The sequence below is a fragment of the Budorcas taxicolor genome, chromosome 2 (genome assembly GCF_023091745.1).
Source record: "Budorcas taxicolor isolate Tak-1 chromosome 2, Takin1.1, whole genome shotgun sequence".
Lineage (NCBI taxonomy): Eukaryota > Metazoa > Chordata > Mammalia > Artiodactyla > Bovidae > Budorcas > Budorcas taxicolor.
In genome coordinates, this window is record NC_068911.1 from 43,102,387 (window position 1) to 43,126,542 (window position 24,156).

The window sequence follows — 24,156 nt, forward strand, 5'->3', positions numbered from 1 at the left end:
GGTTCAAAAGGGAGGGGATATATGCATACCTAGTATATTGTCACCCTGCTTATTTAACTTATATGCAGAGCACATCATGAGAAATGCTGGACTGGAAGAAACACAAGCTGGAATCAAGATTGCTGGGAGAAATATCAATAACCTCAGATATGAAGATAACACCACCCTTATGGCAGAAAGTGAAGAGGAACTAAAAAGTCTCTTCATGAAGAGGAGAGTGAAAAAGTTGGCTTAAAGCTCAACATTCGGAAAACAAAGATCATGGCATCTGGTTCCATCACTTCATGGGAAATAGATGGGGAAACAGTGGAAACAGTGTCAGACTGTATTTTTTGGGGGGCTCCAAAATCACTTCAGATGGTGACTGCGGCCATGAAATTAAAAGACGCTTACTCCTTGGAAGAAAAGTTATGACCAACCTAGATAGCATATCCAAAAGCAGAGACATTACTTTCCCGACTAAGGTCCGTCTAGCCAAGGCTATGGTTTTTCCAGTAGCCATGTATGGATATGAGAGTTGGACTGTGAAGAAGGCTGAGCGCTGAAGAACTGATGCTTTTGAACTGTGGTGTTGGAGAAGACTCTTGAGAGTCCCTTGGACTGCAAGGAGATCCAACCAGTCCATTCTGAAGGAGATCAACCCTGGGATTTCTTTGGAAGGAATGATGCTAAAGCTGAAACTCCAGTACTTTGGCCATCTCATGCGAAGAGTTGACTCACTGGAAAAGACTTTGATGCTGGGAGGGATTGGGGGCAGGAGGAGAAGGGGACGACAGAGGATGAGATGGCTGGATGGCATCGCTGGCTTGATGGACGTGAGTCTGAGTGAACTCCAGGAGTTGGTGATGGACAGGGAGGCCTGGCGTGCTGCGATTCATGGGGTCGCAAAGAGTCGGACACGACTGAGTGGCTGAACTGAACTGATGGCTGATTCATGTTGAGGTTTGACAGAAAACAACAAAATTTTGTAATGCAAAATCTCTTCAATAAAAAAATAATTAAAATTTAAAAACTGTCAAATCACTATGTTGTACACCTGAAACTAACAATATATATCAATTATAATTCAATAAAAATTAAATATAATACAAATTTAAAAAATCTTGGCCCATGTGTATACCCATATGTATGTGAATGAATGTATCAGTGCTCAGACACACACATGGAATTTGCATATGTATACAGCAAACTGTTAATAGTGTGTGCACATGTGCTCAGTCTCGTCCGACTCTTTGCAACTCCACGGACTGTAGTCCTCCAGGCTCCTCTGTCCATGGACTTTTCCAGGCAAGAATATTAGAGTGGGTTGCCATGCCCTCCTCCAGGGAATCTTCCCATCCCAGGGATTAAACCCACGTCTCTTTATGTCTCCTGCATTGGCAGGTGGGTTCTTTACCGGCTGAGCCACCAGAGAAGCCCAACTATCAATAGTGGTTTCCCCTAAAAAGTTGGACGACATGGAAGAGTGGGAGGGAAGTCTATTGGAAGAGAGAGTTTTTGTTTTTTACTGTATACAGTGCAATGATATTTAACAATTTAAAAAACAAATATAAGTAAAAGCGAGCAAAGAACAGTAATGCTGAGAATGGAAAAACAGGTTCCAGATCAGCTATACTAAATAATCTCCTGCTGTACTTCAGCGAGTCTCTTATGCCTCTGATCTTTACTACCTGCCTTTGGAAATTGAGTGGCTTGGATCAGATGACCTCAAAGGCCCCTTCCAGGTCTAACATTCTGACACTGTGAAAGGGGTTCAAAATAGATACCTAAGTTTACAGCTGGGCAGACCGTGTCCTTACGATAACTTCAAGGGCTTTTCTACACTTCTACAACAGGGCATTTGCCAATGATCAGCGTAATTTTGAGGTCCTCTTTTTTTGTTTTGGCCACACTGCATAGAATATGGGATTTTAGTTTGCTGGCCAGGGATAGAACACAGGCACCCTGCATTGCAAGCGCGGAGTCTTAAACACGATACCACCAGGGAAGTCCCTGGTTTTTGTTTTAATTTTGCCTTTTTTCTATTCTGTAGTACAATGAAAAATATGAAACTGTTTCAGTCTTAAATAAACCTCATAGGATTTTAACTTCACAAGAGGCTTTAAGCAGAGAGATTGAATTCAAATGTAGATGCCAAAATTATAGCATCCTCAGATTACAAGATAATTCAGGCCTTGTGAAAACGTTGAGAGGAGGAATGTTTTATAAGTATGTATCTCTTTGCTGTCTAGTGTAGGTTTTTTTTCATCTACTATGTTAATCGAAAGTGATCAACATTTCCTTTTTTTTTTTTTTTTAATATGGTTCACACATGTAGTTCAGTCCACATGTAGTTAAAAGGGTGTTCTGAGAAAAAGCACCTAACCACCATCCATCGGTCATTATTCAGGAGCCCCAAATGTCTTACTCCTCCATGGTAATGATGGCCCTTGGTGAAATATGCAACCACAGCGTCAACAGACTAAAATAACAACCGTGGGATTCTGACTTAACAGCAGGCTCTGAGTAAACTGTGATGTGAACAAACTGTGACATTCTGCAAGGAAAGACGATTCTCTCTAATGTTTTCCACTTGAAGTGATACTGTTTCCAGCTCTTTTTAAATTTTAATTGAAATATGGCTGCTTTACAATGTTGTGTTAGTTTCAAGTGTACAGCAAAGGGATTCAGTTATACATATCTATTCTTTTTCAGAGTCTTTCCCTTATGGGTGATTACACAATATTGAGCAGTGTATGTCCAACAAGTAGGTCCTTGTTGGTTATTTATTTTATACATAACAGTTTGTATATGTTAATCCCAAACTCCCAATTTATCCTTCCAACCCTCTTCCAGCTTTTTAAGATCAAAAATCTGATTGCAAATCCTTGGAATGAAGACTTGCTCCCAACCAGAGACTATAAGATTCTGAGTCTGCCTGAGGGCCTGACAGTTAAATAATTTGTTCCAAATTAAACTTCTTGTCAAGGGTAGAGTCAGAACCAGATCTGGGTTTGTCTAGTGTTTCTCTTTCTGCCCCTCATGCCTATCAGTTCCTACCGGACTCTAACCGCCTTTTGGTGAAGAACTGCATTTGCTTGGACTCTGCTTAGACTTGGTCCTTGGCCCTCTAAAGACCCTATCTCTTACCCTCTTTATTTGATTTTATTATCAATGACTGACTTTATTATTTATTTATTTATTTAAATATTTCTTTTCTTTATCTATTTGGCTTCACTGGGTCTTTGTTACGGCATGCAGGGTCTCTAGATGTGGCGTGTGGGATCTTTTTAGCTGCAGCAAGTGGAATCTAGTTCCCTGACCAGAGATGGAACTCGGGCCCCTACATAGGGAGTGTGGAGTCTCAGCCACTAGACCACCAGGGAAGTCCCCCTGCCACTTCCTTGCTGATTCTCCACACCCCTTCAAGTCAGTGCCCCTTTCTTTCTGATGCCTTCTGTTGTCATTGGACACCACAACGGTCCTCCCAACCTCCTTTTGAAAGGAGATTGTCATCCTGGGACCTAATTATTTTTTTTTTTTCCCCCACTGTCAGGTCAAACCATGGGCAGCAATTCATTGAGAATGTAGGGCTTGAGGTCAGAATAGGGAAGATCAAGGTTGGGGGTCAGAATAGAAAGAGCATGGTTCTAGCAGGGTTTCCTAGGTGTTAGTGATGAAGAATCTGCCTGTCAGTGCAGGACATGCAAGAGACGTGGGTTTGATCCCTGGGTCAGGGAGATTCCCCTAGAGTAGGAAATGGCAACCCAGTCCAGTATTCTTGCCTGGGAAATCCCACGGACAGAGGAGCCTGGCAGGCTACCGTCTATGGGGTCTCCAAGACTTGGGCATGACTAAGCATGCTTGCACCACATGGCTTTAATGAGGAACCAAGTATATTATTCAGCTGAACATACAGTCTGGAAACAATGATTTTTCTTTAAAATCTATAAAGGTAACCCTTTGGGCCTCTGCTTATCCTCTCTAAAACAGAAAAAGTGAACAAAAAGATCCTAAGATTCCTTTTAGCCCTAAAATTCTATGACACGTGAATCTCCTGTTGTTGTTCAGTCAGCAGGTGTTTTGTTGAGAGCTTCCCCTGGAACCTGTGGATCATATAAGGGAAAGTAGCTGTAATCTACCTGGGAAGAGAAAATGAACAGAATGACCTGGCGGGCAATAGCGACTCCCAGAAAGACCAGGTGGAGCATGGGCTGCAAGTGGAGGAGGAGCTGGGAAGAGTGAGACCAGTGGGTGCCAGAGAATTGCTGGTGCCCGAGACTTGGGAGGGGAATTAGAGGCTTGATAGGACTTTGTTAGACACAAGAGAAGATTTCAGGAAATGAGTGAATCCTGATTTTTCTCTTTTTTTGTTATTCTTTATTTTTTCTTGGCTGCACTGAGTCTTCGTTGGCGCACGAGGGCTTTCTCTAGTTGCAGCGAGCGGGGGCTACTCTCTAGCTGCAGTACGTGGACTCCAGGCCGTGCGGGATCAATAGTTGTGGATCACTGGCTTAGCTGCCCCGAGGCATGTGGAATCTTCCCCGACTAGGAATGGAACCTGTATGTCTTGCATTGGCAGGCAGATTCTTAACCCCTGGACCACCATGAAAGCCCTGAATCCTGATTTTTCAATCTTCTGAAAAATTCTATAGGTTTTTTTTTTTTTTAATAGGCTCTCTTCTATTTTCTTTTTCTTTGTTTGCTTGTTTTGACCACTCCATTGGCCTGTGGGACCTTAATTGCCCAACCAGGTATTGAACCCTTGCTTTCTGCAGTGGAAACACAGAGTCTTAACTGCTGGACCACCAGAGAAATCCCCTCTTCTACTGTCATCTAGAAATTCTGAGATTATCTGTCACTGTTATTTGAGGGTCCTAGTAGCCCAGGGGGCAGTTAATTAGGAGGGAGGAGAAAATGGTATTCTTTTTCTTCTTCTCTAAAGTATAAAAAGTGTCTACCTGTGATATATGATATTCCCTGGTTAGTAGCAAAGATGGCATTTTACAGGCCTCGAGGTTGTTGTTGAATCAATATTTCAGTCTCCATTTTGCCTGCCCTTTGAAAGCAGAATTTGAGAGTCTAAACCAAGGAAGGAAAATAGATCTGTTGGAAGCATGAAACCAGTTCCTCATCCTCCTCCACAAAAGGGAAGAAATAGCCCTGAGTTGGTTTCTAAATAGTAGTGTCCTGACAGTGCGAGAGAATTTTAAAAGTGCCAGGAGGAAGGGAAAACATGGAGCCTTGTTTTGAAAGCCCACAGAGCACAGGGTGGGCGCCAGAGGGACAGTCACACCTGTTACCTGCTGTCTCTTGCTTCCTGGCTCCAGCTTGCCCTCCTCTGCCAAACCTTCTCACTCGAGTTGTCCCTTCCTCACCCATTCAGATAGATACACAAATGACTGAAGCTCAGGAAAACACCTCTCCACTAATATGTAAATACACTCACATGGTAGCAATACATCCAAAGGATATTCATTTGTCACAAGCATATTCATTCCTTCCAGCAAGCTTGAGCACCTCTAATATGCCACATACAGCACTCTGCAGTGGAGAAATCAAGGTGAATAAGACATGATTTCTGTCCTCAATGGTATATAACAACAAACCTATACAGATAAACACTGAGCAATAAGCCCAGAGGCGCACATATGCAAACACATATGGAATGTACACCCACTGGTATGTGAACTCATGAAATTAAAAAACAGCCACTCACTCATAAATTTCACAAGTTCTAATACTAGTAATGCTGAAATATTTGGAGGGAGGTTGTCCGTTTTCTTATCTTTCCTCTGTCAGTTTTGTCATCACCTTTCATATTCCAAAAGTGATTTCACTTTATGGTTCCATTCTTTTCTTATTTCTTGCCTTTAAAAAATTATTTATCCTCTAAGATGAATTGTCTCACATGGAGAAACTGAGCAAAAGGAAAGTTTGCCCAAGTTATAAATAAAGCTACCCTTTCAGGTACAAAATCTGTCTCTTTATACTCAGTTGATAAAATGGAAAAGACTGGCAATATTTAGTGATTGGTCCTTTAATGATGTCTTTTAAAAATTTATTTATTTTATTTTTGACTGTGCTGGGTTTTCATTGCTGTGCACGGGCTTGCTTTGGTTTTGGCAAGCAGGGGCCCCTCTCTGGCTGCAGTGAGCAGGCTTCTCATTATGGTGGCTTCTCTGGTTGGGGAGCAGGGGCTCCAGGGCAGGCAGGCTAAAGTACGTGTAGCACTTGTGCTTAGTTGCACCTAGGTGTGTGGAATCTTTTGGAACCAAGGATTGAGCCCATGTCCCCTGCATTGGCAGGCAGATACTTAGCCACTGGACCATCAGGAAAGTCCTAATGATGTCTTTTTAATGAGTATTTTGAACCACAAAATATGAAATCATTCCATCTTTTTTTTTTTTTAATTGTAGGCATTTGAAGAAAGAAGAGCTCTGCTTGGAAAATGGGTAACTATTTAAAGTATACTTGATTCTAGTCAGAAAGAGACAAACAGCATATGAATATCACTTGTATGTGGAATCTAAACTGTGGCACCTATGAACCTACCCTCAAAACAGAAACAGACTCACAGACGTAGAGATCAGACTTGTGGTTGCCAAGCAGGAGGAGAGCAGGGAGCAGGACGGACCGGGAGTTTGGGGTTGGTAGATGCAAGCTATTACATTTAGAATGGCTAAGCAACAAGCTCCTACTGTATAGCACAGGGAACTATATCTAGTATCCTGGAAGAAACCATAATGAAAAAGAACATTAACAAAGGAATGTATATAAATTTGCTGCTGCTGCTAAGTTGCTTCAGTCGTGTCCGACTCTATGCGACCCCATAGACGGCAGCCGACCAGGCTCCCCCGTCCCTGGGATTCTCCAGGCAAGAACACTGGAGTGGGTTGCCATTTCCTTCTCCAATGCATGAAAGTGAAAAGTGAAAGAAGTCGCGCAGTCGTGTCCTACTCTTAGCGACCCCATGGACTGCAGCCTACCAGGCTCCTCCATCCATGGCATATCTAAGTTACTTCCACACTTCCTCAGAGGAAACACAGTCTCAGTGACCACTGTCCATGATCAGAGTGCAGTAAGTCCACTCTGTATGAATGAGTTCTGTTCCAAAAGTGAGTTCATAGGTCCAGTTTGATCGTAAATACAACACAAGTCAGCCTCGGTACCCAACTAACACAACTGGCTACACCCCACTGTTTGTAAGCTTGCTTCCAGACATCTTGGGCTTGAAATTACAAAACTGCTCTACTGTACTGTAAAGTACACAAAAGCACAGCCACCTGCAGAGGATGGACACACGTGACTGTGCACGCCAGACACATGAACTAATGTGATTGGACATGCGAACACACATTCGCATCTTAGAAAGTTCAAAACTCAAATGTTTGTATGAGGGGACTTACTGTATCCATCTCTGGCTGATGTGTATTACTCATCAAATTCCTCTACAGTCTCATTGAGAGTCTCTTCCACCCAAGAGAACTGGAAACATGGTCATACAAAAATGTGTACACTAATGTTCACAGTGGCATTATTCATAATCGTCAAAAATGTAAACACCCAAATGTCCATTTGGTGAGAAATGGATGAACAAAATGGGGTCTAGGCAAACAATGGAATTGTATTCAGCCTTAAAATGAAAGGCAGTTCTGTTTCAAGCTACTCACATGAATGAACTTTAAAGACATTGTGCTACGTGAAATAAACCAGACACAAAAGGACCAATATTGTTTGACTCCACTTTTATGAAGTTCTTAGACTAGGCAAATTCATTATGACCAGAGCAAGTGGGGGGACGGGGCAGGAGAGATGGATGGGAAACTACAGCCGTGGGGGCGATGGTGGGGGGGTCTGGATTGATGACGACCAAGCAGACAACAGGATGAGACAGGAAATCTAAACTAATGATGAAAGCAGACACACTGCCAGAGAAGTCCAACAGCAAGGAAAACATACAGAACTGTTCTTTTACAAATATTCGGAAAGAAATCAAGCAAGAAACCACAGAGAAATCCTCAAAGAATTTTACATAGCAACTAATTAGCCAATAATGCAAATTATAAAAACAGTGTATCAAAAGACCACAAAATGGACTAGTTCCCACTTCACAGGCCACTAAAAGGATTCACGATTAATTTAATGATAAGCTGACTAACAATGCAGCCGACATGAAATGGGTGGTAACAGAAAAAAGTGATAATACATGTCCAGTTACAAAGCAGAGTGTTGTACACGTGATTTCATGGGATAACAATGCACTCACAAAACCCAAGCTAAACACGCAAGAAAGCTGGAACATGTGCTTTAGAGCCGCACACTCTGTCACCAAAAGCCCTAGGTCGTCATCCCAGCTTTAGACTCAGAAAAGTGAGGCAGCCCAACCTCTTTCCTGGGGCCCTGGGGCACCAGGCTCTTAACCTGGTTTCACACGCAGAGCTGGCCTGAGCCCGCGGCCGGGTCCATCAGCAAGCAGACCACGGAGATTCTTGGTTTTGTTCCCACCGCATGCCCTGCACCCTGCAGCCAGGCAGCCCCAATGGAACATGTGCTGCATGGCTTTCCCACGCCATGAGGGCTGCCTATGGTTACTTTCACGAAGCTGTCTGCTCCCTGAGAACAGAAACTTCCCTGCAGCTGCTGTGCCCAGCACAGGCTAGGCCCAATGACACAGGCAAGCTCTGGCTGAGTTCATGATGACGGGCTAAGTAGTGGTCCAAATATCAAGACTATGTCACTGTGCCATTGTGGAATGATTAACGACTAGGCAGTTTAAAAAATGTTAGACTTCTAAGCATAGCAAATGTACCTGATTTTCTTCTGGGTAAAAAGAGAAAAACCAAAAACAAAGACAAGAAAACCAGTGTCCTGGGGGAAGGATGCAGCAGGGAGGAGGCAGACACATACCAGAGTCATGGTGCCCAGCTGGTCTCCCTCCCGGGCTGGGCTGTGCTGCCTCCTTCGAGGCTTGGAGTGCCCACTTCGGGGCAGGCAGGAGCCGGCATGCAACGAGGTGGATGCAGGTTGAGGGAGCTCACTGATTTAAAACAACGGAGGCTGCCTAAGCTCCCCCTGCCCTCCCTGCTCTCAGTCTCCTCGGCTGGCTGCTCCGTGTTCTTCTTCGATCAACCTAAAATAGAATAAAACCCGTCACCTGCCTTTGTCAGCAGAGGAACGTGTCTGACAACAAATTTGGGCTGGCATTCTGTGTCACGATTAGCAAATTCCACCAACAGTTGCTCAATTAACATCTCAGCCAAAAGGTTCAACTTTTCCTCTTTTGAATATTCTCAAACTTAGAATAACTTAGCATTGAGTCTTACAAACTGGCCCCTGATCATTCATGCTTGATTTCACGTCTCTCCTCTAACATTCTGAAGGGACCCTGGTGGCGACGCTCTTCCTGTGAGGAGATAGCTGATGTTGACAATTTTTACCTCCCCCTCTCTCAGGGCAGAGATGCACGTCAGTGCTGCAAGTCTTTTCCACTGGGAATTGGGAACTCGGTACAATCAAAACAGCAATTCACGAACAAGCTGGAGTTTCTAAACACAAGTCTCTAGACCAGATGAAGTGCTGAGCTGATTTTTTTTTTTTTTTAAGGTTGAATATGTACAAACGCATCACTTGAGGAAGTTCTGCACCAGCTTTGTGTGAGTTTCTGGATTCTCGTCAATGTGCTGCATTAACCTAGAATTCACGGTTTCTGCTCTTCTCCCCTAATGTGTCGTGGATGATTTTATATAGCAGTTTAAATACATGATTATCCAAATACAATGATTTTCAAATTAAAGTACAAGATTCTTACAGGAAGTAAACTCCCCAGCTTTACACTATTTATATAGCTTGAAAGTGTTTTCACTGTTGATAACAAGTTGATGGACAGAATTTACCATTTACATCAAGTCAACTTGTTATATAAGGAAAAATCACCTTTACCTGACAACTTGCTGTAAAAATTAAAATATCAATATATAATCGTTCCATACCTCCTGCGGGGATGCGGAAAGACCATCTTTCTGAGCTCGTCTATGCTGAAACACGGCCCACAAACCTGTCTGTCTCGGCGTCAAGTGGGCAGGCGGCACCACCTGCATTTGCTGGTGTCCCGTTCACCCCCTGCCTTTCCCCCGGCCCCCCGTGCTTGGCCGACAGGAACAGGCACCTTGGCCTGGGCTGACGTGATGAGAACAGTCTGAGCAGCAGCTCTGCCTGGTCCTGTGCAGGGTCATCGGCCTGCGGCCACTCTGAACATGGACTCGGGACACGGGCATAGCTGTGTGGGTGTGGCACCAGGCAGGCCTCGGGGCCCCCAGCCATCTGGCTGCACCCAGACCCAAGGGCCCCTGCTCACCACAAGGCAGGCCTTTGGATTCTATCCCATTTTGTACATTGTTATAACTGCCAAGACGGTATCTAAAGAAAACATCTTAAATATACTGATGAGATGAGAAAAACTCAAACACATGTCCTTGGACCACTGTCTTACAACAAGCCAATCTTCACACTGTATTAAGTTAAAAAGGAAAATGCAGATCTGAGTGGGAATTTGCCAACCCCAAAACCCGAGCTTTTCTGTTCTAGGTGGCCTTTCAGCAGAACAGGGTGGGCTCCAAGGGACACAGGAGGGTGCACGGGCTGCAGGGGACACCACCTCGGCACCTCACCCACCTTGGGGCTCAGAGCTGAGGGGGGACACCCCCCAACCCCCCCCCCAACAGAGTGCTGACACCACACTGTGGACAGAACGCCCCGGCTGACCGAGCTCTATAATCAAGGCAATCTCAAACCTGAAAATTCTTGAAGCAGACCTGAGGTCAGGTTTCTTACTATGGAACACTCAGACTTCCCTAGGAAAACGCAGTTCGGGATCACCCACCGGATCTCTTCGTTCATGGCGTCCAGCTGCTCCTGCAGCATCACAGTCAGAGCCTTGGCATCGGCCTGCCCGCTTGGCGACAGCTGAGTGGCTGAGCTGAAGAGGGTGACCCTGTTGCCCTCGCCATCAGACATGCCCTCATCACTCTCGAATGCTGGGGCCACATCGGCCAGCACGCTGGCTTGCTGCGCGCGCTCCCAGTCCTGCTCCTTCAGGGTCTGCACCTGGGCACGAGAGGACCGCATCTCGTCAGCGACATTCAGGGCAGCTCAAGTTTATCAGGAACTGAACCCAGTTTTACATGGAAGCCCTGACTGTGGATAAATGGGCGATGCCTACAAGACACTGCCATCTCTTCAGTGAGCAGGACTGAAAAAATGGGCAGGGGGAGAATCCAGTTCCTAGATGGCCTGATGACACTCAGGTCTCAGCATGGACGGCAGTCAAACCTATGAGGTTATTCACAAGGGTGGGCTGATGGAGTCAGAGACAGAAACTGAAAATTACAAAAATACATCCATGCCTCCATCAGCCAGGCTGGAGGAAAATAAGAAAAAAGAACCCTTCAGCTCGGCAGCCGCTGGCTCCCTATCAGCGGTCATCACTGGTACCAGTTCACCAGAGAGTGCCATCCTCACAGGCTCCCAGCCCTCCGTTTCCCAGGCTGGTCTGAACACCCACAGACAGGAACGAACAGGCTCAGCCAGGGGACAGGAGGGCCAGCTGCCCCCCCAAACCCCGTGACTCTCCTCTCAGGGCACAGGCCCTCGAGCTGTTCTGGGGGATGGCCCCTCGCACCGCAAGGGCAGCTCTGTCATCAGAGACACACAGGAGAGTGCCCGCAGGGCCCTGTGCCGCCCTCCCACTCTCACACCTCACATCCTTCTCTCTGCAAACCTCCCCCCTGCCACACTCTCAACCCAGGTCCTGCCTTCTTTCCCAGACATGACCTCAAAGCAACCAAGGGGCAGCCTCCAGGTGCTGGCTTGCCGGCTCCCTGTCCCCCGTGGCCAGTGCCCTCGCCTCCTGTCTTCATCACGACCTCGCCCCAGGGCTGGGCCACCCACTTCACTGGCTCCAGGACCACCCGCCATCATTTCTGCTCCACTCCAGCGAACCAGCTGCCTATGGGTTCACCCCCATCAGCCGGGTCAGCACGTCCTCTCCCTTTTCTCGCCTTCCAGTCGCACAAGGGGGAACCAGCAGATTCCTCCTCCAGGGCTCCCTGCAGCGCCCACTGCGGGTCTCTGAAAGCTCCCTGGGAGCGGCCTCTACAGTCCCCCTCCCAGCCTGGTCTCCAAGTCTCTGCCAGCAGGCGGTGTGCCCTGCCCCACAGGGCAGCTCCCTGGGGGCTCCAGGAACCCATGTTACCAAGCCCCCTCCCCTCCTTGCCCTCCCTGTTGCCCTCGGCCGGGCAACCCACACGCCCCCCCAGCATGTCTCTCCCTGGGCTCCAGGCCCCACCCTCCCTGTGGTTACTCCTCAGTCCCTTGCGTCCGTTCTCAACCGTGTAATGCAGGGCGCCCCACGGCTCTACCTTGAACCCCATCTCGCTCCACCGCCACCTGCCCGGGCACCCACTTTACTGTGCTCATGCCTTTCAATGCCATCTGTATGCCCACGACCCCAAGTCCACCCTGAGCTGAGTGAGTCCTCTCCCGGATGCAGGCCGGAACACTCAGCTGCTCTCCTGACCATCCCTGGGACACCCCATGGGCTCGTCCACATCAACAGGGCTGAGGCCTGGCTCTTAGCTCCCCGCCCCAGCAGCCCTCCTCACCTCAGGAAACAGGCTCCAGCCTCGAGCTGCTCAGGCCTGAGCCCGGGCTCCTCCCTGATGCGGCCCGCTCTCTCCCTTGTCCCCGCTGGTTGACACGACCCTTTTTCTATCTCCGAGTGGCTACTTCTCTTCCTGCCTCCCGGTCTCTGGTTCAAGGTCACCCTCCTGGTGTCACCTCGCTGGCCACCCTGTTCACACACGATCATGCCCTCCTCCTCGGACAACTCGGGCACTCTGGTGTCCTTTCCCTGCTCATTACTGTTCAACAGGCTGCACGGGTTTAAAAAAGGGGCCACAAATTCTTCCATCCTCCTCCCTTCTAGAGGCAGAAGGGGCGACTCCTGCTCAGCCCCTGAGCGAGGCAGGACTTTGCAGCTCACTCTCGCAAACAGAAGTCAAGGTGTGTGGCCTCGAGACCAGGGCACGAAGGCCCCGGACTACACCCCACGCTCTTGCTCTCAGAGGGTGCTCCGAGGAAAGCCAGGCTATGAAGAGGTCCACACGGCAGGGACCTGGGCCTGTCCCCAGCAGCCGGGTGAGTCTGAAAGCCTGCCATCCAGCCCTGGGGGGCCTTCCCGTGGCTGTGCCCTCAGGAGGCCCTGAACCAGGCCCGCCTGCTACAATGCACAGGAACTGTGGACTGTGAGCTGCTCACTGGGAAGTCACTAAGCTTGGCAGTGATTCATTACGTAGCAGTGGGTAAAGAACGCACACGGTTTTTAATTCACTGCTGGAGTCCTACTTCTGACCATGTCTGGCACAAACTAACTGCTCACTGAATATGGAAGCTGAAAACACAGACATGTATGAAAAAATACACGCCATGAATGAGGTGAAAATATAAAGGCACTTAAACTTCCAATGAGAATTCTTCTCACAATAAGCTGATGGATATGTGTATCCATTTACTTGTAGGACGATTTCAAAACTGTGCTAATTAGTACCATGCTGGGCCTCACAGTAGGCCACAAGTTATCAAAACTGGTCATTTTAAGAAAAAAAAGCATGCCTTAGAAGTAAACTCTTAGCCAGAAAAAGGAAAATGGGAAGACGTAAAGCGATCTATTAGCGCTGTGCTCCAAACCCACCTCAGGAGCACGGTGTGAGGGGGCAGGTGCCTCACAGGGTGGCCACCAGGGACGGGAAGGGGGTGGTGGGGTCCTTGCCTTGGATGGCTCGTCGCACAGCGCTGCCAGCCAGCCTTTCTGGGGGTGCTGCAGCACCGCCCCATTGCCTGAGGAGTCTGCCGGCTGGTCCACCACAGGGAACCTGAGGTCCAGGGTGCTGCCCAAGTGGGGTTGCCTGAAACACACGGGAAAAAAGAAAAGAGAGCTCACTCTGTCAGGCAAGCCACAGCTTGTCCATTTGGAAGATCGGCAATTTCACAGCAAAAGAGCCCCCGGGAGGGTACTGCCCTCCTGGCTCCAACAACAGCAACAGGCTGCCCGCTGCTCCTCAGACACTCAGGCCTCATCCCCAGCAGCTGGAAAACTCCTGTATGTGGGGAAGGCAGCACTGCTGCGAGGGCGTGGAGCTGACTAGGACAGGATCGGCTGTCTGGGGTTGGGGGGTCCAGGGTCCCCCCAGAGCCCACCCTCAGGTCCCAGGGCAGGGCCTGCACCTGCTCTGCTTTCTCCTTGGCACCCACCTCCCCTCCGGCCGGCGCCTGCTCTGACCTCCCTCTCCCGTGTGAAGTCCATGGGTCACAATCACCTGTCCGCCTGGAATACTGTCTACATTGCTCTCAGTGCTTTTAAAGGCACCTCAGACAACCTGCAGAAGAAAGGCCTCGGACCCACAGCTCGGAGCTGAGCACCATTGGTGTCTCCTATTAAAGCAGAGGTGAGCATGTCACCAGACTCTGGGCTGAACAAGGCCTAGCATAGATGCTCAGGCCCTGAGCACTAAGGCCTGGGCCTGCAGGTGCCAGGAGCTCACTCATCAGGGGCTTGCTGAGAGGCAGGGCGGCCCCACCCTGACTGTGAGCCGCCTGCACTGCAGGACCACCCGGGCTCTGCTCAGTCTTGTCTCTGGGAAGAGGGTGGCGCCTTTATGTGCAGGAATCCCTAAACCCGGGAGACAGGGCTCTCCTCCGAGGACAGGACACCCCATCCATCTGCAGAGCGGCCAGGGCCAACCACCAGCTCAGCCTGCTCGGGGTCACACGCCGCCCTGCTCAACGGTTTTGTGAGGAAAGCTGTGCTGCACAGGAGGTGGAGGGCTGGAATCTCCCCAAACCATGCCTGTCTTCCCTCCCATACCCCCTCCCTCCTGACGGAACTGCTCCCTTCTCTGCTCCACTTCACCCAAGGCCTGGGGCCAGATCACACTTGGGAACTAGGTCGGGGGTATGACCCAGTCCCACCATGGACCGTGGACCCTCGCGGGTCCTCTGAGGGCCACAGAGGCCTCTGGGTTGGGTTGCCCCCCAACCATCACCTCCCAGTCCCCTCGTGGGGTGCAGGTTCCATCTCTCTCCCTCTCCTCGCCCAAAGCTCTTTCTTCTGGGAGAAGGTCTCAGAGACAAGGTGACCAATTCCTCTGGGAGGTCCTGCTAAATACGCCATGCCTGCCCTGCCTGTGAGGCAGGTTTTCAGTCCCCACTCCCTCCCTCCTGAGCCAGCACAGTGCCCCCCACCCAGCCCACACTGCCCACGAGCCCCACTCCGAGGCCGCACCTGTGCAGCTAAGTCACTGCCGTGACCCCTCGAGAGCTGTCTCCTGGAAACACCCTTCCCTCGCACCAGCCGCTGCGGCCCACTGTCCAGAGCACAGCGGCCCCTCCTGCCCCGTGGCTGCTTCCTCTTCTCATCTCTCACACTCACTGACACAGGGTCCTGGTGACCAGGCCCCAGGCTTCTCCATCTGAACCCCTCAACTGTGCCAGGCCTCAGGTCCTGGCACCAGGGCCCTCCTCATTACCCAAAACCCCCAAGAGCAGGAGGCCGTGTCCACCTCCTCTTCCTCCACTGTCTACACAGTCCTCCTCACACTCACCTCATCCACCCTGGGAGCAGGGGTTCCCCACCTCTGACAGCACCAGCCCCTCACCCTGGAGGAGCTCTGCCAGCAAATCCGGCCATGTCCCCTATCCATTCTGCAGGGCACATGCTATCCTTGAACTCCACCCGCCAGTTTCTGGGTCTGCATTTGTCTCAAATGATATCCCCTTACTCTAGAAGAAGGCTGGGTGGGGGCCCTGGACCGCGAGGATCCCCTAAGCACACGAACACAGAAATATGCGTATGGGCTCCAAACTGTCTCCTAACTCAGGATTTAAGCAGTAGTCGCTTTCCTACAGATGAATGAATGTCACCAGTTAAGCCCTTAATAACCTTTGCTAAAGTTGGTCTCTCACTTGTGACCATTTTCCGTGAAGAAGCCAAAGAAACATTTCAATACTTAATAGGAATTACCGCCCCTATGACAACGAGTAAGAAAATATCAGGATGCTCAGTCATCTGCCAGAGAAGGCGATGGCAACCCACTCCAGTACTCTTGCCTGGAGAATCCCATGGACAGAGGAGCCTGGTAGGCTGTAGTCCATGGGGTCACGAAGAGTCAGACATGACTGAGCGACTTCCCTTTCACTTTTCACTTTCATGCATTGGAGAAGGAAATGGCAACCCACTCCAGTGTTCTTGCCTGGAGAATCCCAGGGACGGGGGAGCCTGGTGGGCTGCCGTCTATGGGGTCACACAGAGTCGGACATGACTGAAGTGACTTAGCAGCAGCAACAGCAGTAATCTGCTCGCCTCATTCACAAGCCAGGTGATTCCTCCCACTGCAGTCAACAGCAAATCATGTCGCAGTCTCCATTCACATAAAAAAAGACTACAGGTCATCAACCTTCTGCGACTCTTCAGAGACATCAGTGTCACAGTCTGTCAGGCCCCTCAAATGAATACACCCAAATATCAACTGGTCGGCCCCCCATTTCCAAACCTCCACCTGTGGTTTTGAGTGTTGTCAATCCTGTGACCACTACTCCGTGGTACCAAGTTTGACCTAAGGAACAATGCTTGTCTCTTCCCTCTCACTGACCACGAAGCTACAGGCTCCTTGAGGTGCGACCATGAGCCACACCCAGTCATACTGTGCACACACCAGACAGGCCCTTGTCCCACTCGACAGCGCTGAGGGGAGCTGCCCAGGGGAGCGGCCTGCCCGTGGTGGAAGGGAGCCCCTCGCAGTCTCGTCTGGTCCAGTTCGGCTCTCAGGGTTTCCAGGGTTAGAATCAGCTGGCCCTACGGAATAGCAAATGACACAGCCTGCACCACTTGCTTTCCGGATGTAAAATGACTTGCACCAGAATGTGCAGAACAGGTTACCGTAGTAGGTACCAACTCCGACCATTTTAATTCTGAGAAAATGTTCTCTAAGAGTCCCGTAGCAGATATAAACACTCAGAACAATATTAACCCATAAACCATAATGAAGAGGAAGTTCCATCTCAGGTGTAGAAAAGGTTTCTCTGGAGGAAACATGGCAAGCCATTCACAACGACGAAGTCTGTGGAGAGAAGCTGGACTTGGGGTGGGGGTTCGGGTCAGGGGGACACGACTCATTCTATTGCCCTTGCTCCTCTCATTGCTTTAAACTACCTCCATGGAGCTTGCCTGCATTCCTGGGCATTCCTCACATTCATTCCTCTACAGCCCACTTCACTTCCTCATGGAGTAAAACAAGTCAAACGGGCCAAGTTTCCGAGTCACTCGACTCAACCTGGCAGCTCTGTGCTGTCGGCCACGGCAGTCACTCGCCTCGTGCAGCCCCTGAGCACGTGAGACAGGCTGGTGCAAAGCTCGGTGTGGAAATCACACAGAAGATTACAAGACTCACGGTGAAAGAAAGATGTCAAGTAGCCCGTTGGTTTTTAGGAAATTTTAGATTGTGTATGTGGCTCATATTATCTTTCTGATGCACAGCAGAGTCCACATGAAAGGCTCACGCTTTGTCTCAGCTTTCGGGTGAACCCAGAAAGGACTACTCAGAATTCTGAACCACACACAACCGCCACAGACTCTAAATCCATCTATAATGCAAACACATTCAGTGTTCAAAACCAGAAATGCTATACGTGTTACAGCAGTGGATTAGCCATAAGGAAAATGTAACTCGACTTCTGCTAAGCATCTGCTCAAACTCATGTCCATTGAGTTGGTGATGCCATCCAACCATCTCATCCTCTGTCATCCACTCTCTTCCTGCCTTCAATCTTTTCCAGCACCAGGGTCTTTTCCAATATGAAAATTCATATTAAAAAACTGGAAATAATTACCTCAAGCAATTTTTAAATGTAATAACAAAGTTGGCAAGTCTGTGTTTTATAAAATGAGCATCAATTTCAAGGTTTAAAAAGCTGTTTTAGAACCTACTGTATTAAAAAAATGGAAAGAAGACAAAAGAATGATCTATTTGAGATTGGCTCTGTGTTAGAAATTGCTGAGACTAATTGACGGGTCATGGGTATTTATTATACTACTCCATCCACTTTTGTGCATGTTTGAAATTTTCCATCATAATACATTTAAAAACAGTTTATTTTCTGTTAAAACAGAGTCTTCTCCAGCAACACAATTCGAAAGCATCAATTCTTCAGTGCTCAGCCTTCTTTATGGTCCAATTCTCACACCCATCCGTGACTACCGGAAAAACCATAGCTTTGGCTATATGGACCTTGGTAGGCAAAGTGATGTCTCTACTTTTCAATATGCTGTCTATGTTTGTCATAGCTTTCCAAGGAGCAAGCATTTTTTAATCTCATGGCTGCAGTCACCATCTGCAGTGATTTCTGAGCCCAAGGAAACAAAACCTGTCACAGCTTCCACAATAAGGCATCGGCATTCAAAGATTTTTTAAAGCAAAACAAAAGTTGACTTTGAATTGGCTTAGTCATAAACAGCATCCCGATCTCAACAGCCTCTGAGCAGCAGTTCTGAAAGTAAGGATGTGCACCCCTGATCGGGAGACACTGAGCTCTCTGCCTAAGCGGGGAGGGCGCCTCACCGCCGGTCTCAGGATCGGAGTCAGAACCACTGCCCCCTGGGGGCCCGCCTGTGAGGCTCTGCAGTCCAGGCCTGAGAACGCAGGCATGGTGGGGACAGTACTGACACGTGAGGCTGGACCCGGGATCCCCACTCCATTTCCTGGATGGTCTGTATCGCCGTGTGGCCACCCTTTCCGGGAAACCGCTCTCAGGACTCGGTGATGCGAGCCTCCTCCATCACCCCTTCCTGACGCGCCTTCTGTCGCAGCGCAACTACTGTTCTCCTCCTGCCTAGGAGCAGTCATGCTACCCACACGCTGTGTCTGGACCAGCAGTTTGGCATGTGGGGCTCCAGTGCCACATCCGAGGCAAGCAGGCTCCACACCCGGGCGCCATGCCTTCAGCTTCATGGGCCCCGGGCTGGCACCCTCAGGTTTGTCTGAGGGGCAGTCGTGAGGTCCACCCGTATCCCAAGAAGCTCCCTGGACTGGCTGGTCAGAGCAACAGGCAGCCTCTTTGAACGTGGGGATGCCCTGGCCCCTGCCCACCGCCTGTGGGCAACCACCTCTGGCCCTGCTCCGGAGGAAGTGGGTGCCCGGATCAGCAGATGGGGACACACACGCACACACTGGGCGGCAGAGACGGGGTGGCGGAGAAAGGCAGCGCTGGCCCCCGCCCAAGCCACGTCTCCCGCCCAGACGCCGCCTCCCGGTCAGCACACGCACCTGCTGCAGCTCCTTGTTCTCCTCCAGCTGGGCCTCCATCTGGCGCAGCCTCTCCTCGATGCTGCCCTGTCTGTCTTCCGCCTGTTGGCCAAGAACAGAGTCAGCTCCGCTCGCAACGACCCTGTCCCGATGGCACGCGGGCTGTGATCGTAGGGGCGGCAAGCGGGCCATGCTCTGTGCGGACCACGGGCCCCAGGTTCGCGGGGAGCACGCCTGCATGCCTGCTCATGCAACCTGCGTGGCTTCGTGTGTGACACGTGGCTCACGGCGGGTGCTGGTGACCGGCTCGTGAGAGGAGACGTGTTCCCCCTGCCCCGGGCCCGCACCCGTGGCCATTGCGCCCCCTCCTTGGACTGCCTGTGGCGAGCTAGCGCGGGCAGCAGGCAGCGGCAAGTGCGGGACGCGCGAGGCACACGTTCTACCTTCCTAAGCTGGGAGGGAAGTTGGAACCGTTTAGCCTCCTTAGTGGCAGAGCTTCCGGAAGACAAACGGTCGGACTACAGGGCCGACGGGGACGGACAGCAGAGATGCTGGGGGAGGGGAGAAACCAAGCCTGGAGAGGAAGATCACAGGCAGAAGGGCGCCCCCTGGCGGCGGTTCGTGACCCTGCTCTGGGAGGGTCTGCGAGCACCCGACACCGCCGGCCGCCCGCCAACCGATGGTGTCTCAGCGGCTCACTGAGCTCCGGGCAATGCTCCCGGCTGCCGCGCCAGCACAGGCCCGGCCTGACGCTCCACGCCCAGCCAGTGCCCACAGGCAGTGCGGGGCAACACCTTTCCCGCCAGAAGAACGGGGTGGCTGGCTGGCTGGTAGTGGGGACGATGCCCCCAGCAACACCACATCCCTGGGATGTTTCTCATAAATCATGACCCCCGCAGACACGACCGCCAGAAACATCGCGATTCCACACGGTCACACAGCTCGGGCCTGAGGATCTGAGGGTGAGCAAACGCCACTCGACTTGTCTGACCGCCGGTATCACTGTCACACATCCCTTCAAGGAGCGGAACCTCAGAAAACTAGAGAAGATGGCCAGGCAAGCTGCCTCAGCAGAGCCCACACAGCATGTTCCCATCTCTCCGAGAGAGCGGGCTCCAGAGATGTCGCCAGACTCGCCTGAGTGAATCAGAAGGACATGTCAGTTTCATCAGGAACACATTGGACAGGCAGGTGGATGCGGGGCTGAACTGGGAGGCGGGGCTGACACACACACAGCACGGATACTTCACATAAAGTCAACGAGTAAGGACCTAGTGTCCAGCACAGGGGCGTCCACTCAGTGCTCTGTGGTGAAGTAAACAGGCAGGACATCTAAAGGAGAGGGGGATAGACAGACAGAGGACCGATTCACTTTGCTGTACAGCGGAAACTGCCACAGCAGTGTAAAGCAACTATATGCCAATAAATGAATGGATGGATGAATGAATTTTTGCAAAAGGAGCACAGTGGGCCCCCTAGAACTTGTGGAAATGGGAGTCCACACCCAGGGTGCAGCACAGTGCCAGGGCTACCCTCATGTTGGTCCACTGCCAACAGACTGCCTGGACCAGGCCTCTTCTACCCAAGAGACTTCGATGCAGAGGCGGGGAGGCAGCCAGCTGCGGTGTCTCCAGTGCTCTGCTCTTACTCACGCAGCCATCCCAAGGCTGAGTCCCTGGGAGAAGTAGGGACCTACAGTCCACCTCAGGACAACAGACACAGCGGCCATCACTCACTTGATGTCCCGCTGCAGTTTCACGTTCACGTCCTCGGACTTGAGGAGGTCCTTCCTGGCCGTGTCCAGGTCCTCCTCCAGCTCTGTCACGTGGGCAGAGCGAGCTGCCAGGCACTCCTTCATCTGGCTCTGCTCCTGCGACTGCTTCTCTAGGACTTCCGGAGCGCGATCACCTTAGCCAGGTCTTCCTCGTGGCTTAGAGAGCCATCGGAGGGTCTCTAAGGGGGAAAGGAAGCCTTAGACAGCCTTGTTTTGAGAGGGAGGGAACACAGCACTTCCGGGCAATCAGTGAGCTCAAAACAAGGCACTAAGTGTACAAATCCAGGACGGCCAGGGGGCTGGTACCTTCTCGTCCAGGGCCTTGTGGTGCTCAAACAGCAATTTCAGTGCCCTGAGCACCTCCACCTCACTGGTCATGCTGGCTGGGGACTGTGCCTGCCACTTGCCCGCCGTCATCCAGAGGGACGGCACGAACCCAGGAAACCAGGCACTCCAGGTGCTCCAGCAGCGGCTGCAGGGCGGGGCCAAAGGAGCACCTTCAACCTCATGCTTGAATTCAGGCCCAATAACTCCCCTCAGCCTCACGCTATAGCCGGAAACATGCTAAGGCACGTTGGAATCCCGCCAGTTCAGTCGAAAGTTAGAGTGGACTTCCCTAAGGTCCCAGTAGTTAAGACTCCACACTTCTGCAGGGGTCACAGGTTTTAATCCCCGGTCAGGGAACTAAGATCCCACACAAAGTTAGTGTGGACAAAAATCTAAGTTAAGAGAACTTCCCCTCAAATGTACTAAAATTACATTAGTTCTCATCATAAATTTGAAGCAAGGTATGAGAACCCCAAACTGATCCACCCTGGTCTGCTCAGTGGGAAGATGTGAAAAATGACTTGAAAATCAGAGTTTAAAGACAGCAACAAGGAAGCCGGCGGTGACCCCCGCAGGGCAAATGTCAACACGTGAGAATCCCCCTACTGACCCTGGTGTTGCTTCTTTCTGCTTTCAGCATTAGCAATTTCTTATTGTCTTTTAAGAAGCTGCTCCCTACATAGTCTTAGTTCTTCACTAGGAGTTGGAAACTCCTAGAAAACAGTTAAATGAGAAACTAAAGGCAAACATTTAGTGACCCCCATGGGGCAAATGTCAACACGTGAGAATCCCCCTACTGACCTTGGTCTTGTTTCTTTCCGCCTTTAGCTCTGCAATTTCTTCTTCTCTTTTGAGAAGTTGCTCGCTAACCATCTGTATTTCCTCTGTATGACTTGGAAACTCTTAGAAAACAGTTTAATGAGAAACTAAATGCAAACATAAATTAAAAAGAGAGCAAGACTGTGAAGACTGACCCTGTCAAGTCTCTCCAGGCTCCACACAAAGGATGTCCTGGCCCCTCCAGAGAAGAGGGGGTCCACTGACCCCAAGACCACACAGACCACCACAACTCAGACCGGCCTTCAGCCTCCACCTCGACCTGGCAGGCATGCGGCAGGGGAGAACCCGGAATCCAAGCCTGCCTTCTCAAGACCCAGGGCCGTCTGAGAAGCTTTCCAAAACATAACCCTAACAACAAAGTGGATAAAGAGATTCTTAAACGACACACAGACCAGTGACCTAGAGCCACTGGGGAGAGTGAAGAAAAAAGGGAAGGTCTACAAGGCCACCAAGCTTTGGAGTGTTCCTCTGGGAAAAAGACGGATGGCACCCCAAGGCCATCTGTTAGCCTGACTTCACTGAAGCCACCCAGGCATTCAAGCAACTGGTCAAATGTTAAATTTATGTTATATGTATTTTACCAAAATTTACGTGCACGTGGGGCTGTCCACGTGGTCAAGTTGCTCAAACTGAACCACACTGAGTCTTTCATTCTTCTATTTTTCTTTGCAGAAATAAAAAGATCCTGGGCTACATATCTCCTCCTACATACTGAGTGTTCAGCACCCAGAACAGTGCCCAGCACTTGTAAGAGGCATGTAGTAGACATGTGTAGCTATGAGGGTGTATGTCATACACGGAAGCAGTAGGTACCCATCATTAAAATACTGGACACACTGCTCTGTGCTTTGGAAGATGGGAGACATTCACGGGCCTAGCCTTGCTACTTCAAGGACTGACTGTCTAGCTCGATCCTCATGCCCCAGAGACTCCTCCAGCCAGTGTATCCTTTCTTTGGAAGAAGGGAGATGTTAAGGGGCTTAGCGTTTCTGCTTCAAGGACTGACTCGATAGCTGAGTCCATGTGCCCAGTGACTCCTCCAGCCAGTGTTTCCCTTCTTGTGGGGCCCCCACCCATCCTCCACACAACACCTGCACAACCTCTTACAAGGTAAACTGCTGGGGTTGATCCTGCCCACTAAGGCCAAAATGCCCTGGCCGGCAGGACCCACAGCCATGCTAACAAAATGTAACACAACCCCAACGCTTCACCGGATGAGGGCCAATCCAACGGGCGTAGCCCCCGTCTGCACTCACCTTGTTGAGGTCCTTTAATGGACCGGAACCTGGTGCTCCAGAGTCGACAGTAAGAAGGTATAGGAGAGAAAGAGGCTGATATTCCTTGGTTTACGCAGAAAGACAATAGAGCCACTGACATGGGACTTGCTCTGTTCACGGAGGCCTCAGGTGCCCGCTCGATGGAGTAAAGATGCAGAGCACCTTCTTGAGAGGGTCTTGGAAGCCCAGGCAGGAAAGTGAACTCAGAGATCCAAGGGATCAGCCTAAAAGAGAGAGAGAGAGAAAGAAAGACACGGGGACCAGAGCTCTGATGGAGCAAAGGTGTTTTAATCAACATGGTGTGGGCATATATACTGTCTTACAGGTAGTTATTCTCAGCAAAGAAAGATTAAAATTCCAGACTTACAAAACATAGGCGATCCATATTAAAGAGAGAGAGTTGTAAACAATCACTTTTACCCTATGGTTCACAAGAAGGAAGAGGGTACTTATCACTGTATAGAAAAACTAAGGAAGGAAATGCCTGGATTCTTCAGCCCCTGGGAGAGGCTTGCCTCTCCTCTTAATTCCTGAGTATTCAGGAATTAATAAGGAGCAGAGAATTTCTGACAGATCCAAAACAGCACACAGGAAGCCTCCTGTT

General features: G+C 50.1%; 1 protein-coding gene across 1 annotated transcript in view; it reads right to left on the bottom strand.

Moving 5' to 3' along the window:
• Positions 1-21,192, bottom strand: part of LOC128060232 (liprin-alpha-1-like) — a 102,220-nt gene extending 81,028 nt beyond the window's left edge. The window contains exons 1-6 of the mRNA XM_052652582.1: positions 21,071-21,192; positions 19,987-20,128; positions 19,682-19,786; positions 19,356-19,436; positions 16,809-16,888; positions 13,808-13,943 (exon numbers count right to left, since the gene is read on the bottom strand). Coding sequence (XP_052508542.1) covers positions 13,808-13,943; positions 16,809-16,888; positions 19,356-19,436; positions 19,682-19,786; positions 19,987-20,128; positions 21,071-21,192 — 666 coding nt within the window. The remainder of the gene's footprint in view (positions 1-13,807; positions 13,944-16,808; positions 16,889-19,355; positions 19,437-19,681; positions 19,787-19,986; positions 20,129-21,070) is intronic.
• Positions 21,193-24,156: the final 2,964 nt, after the last annotated feature.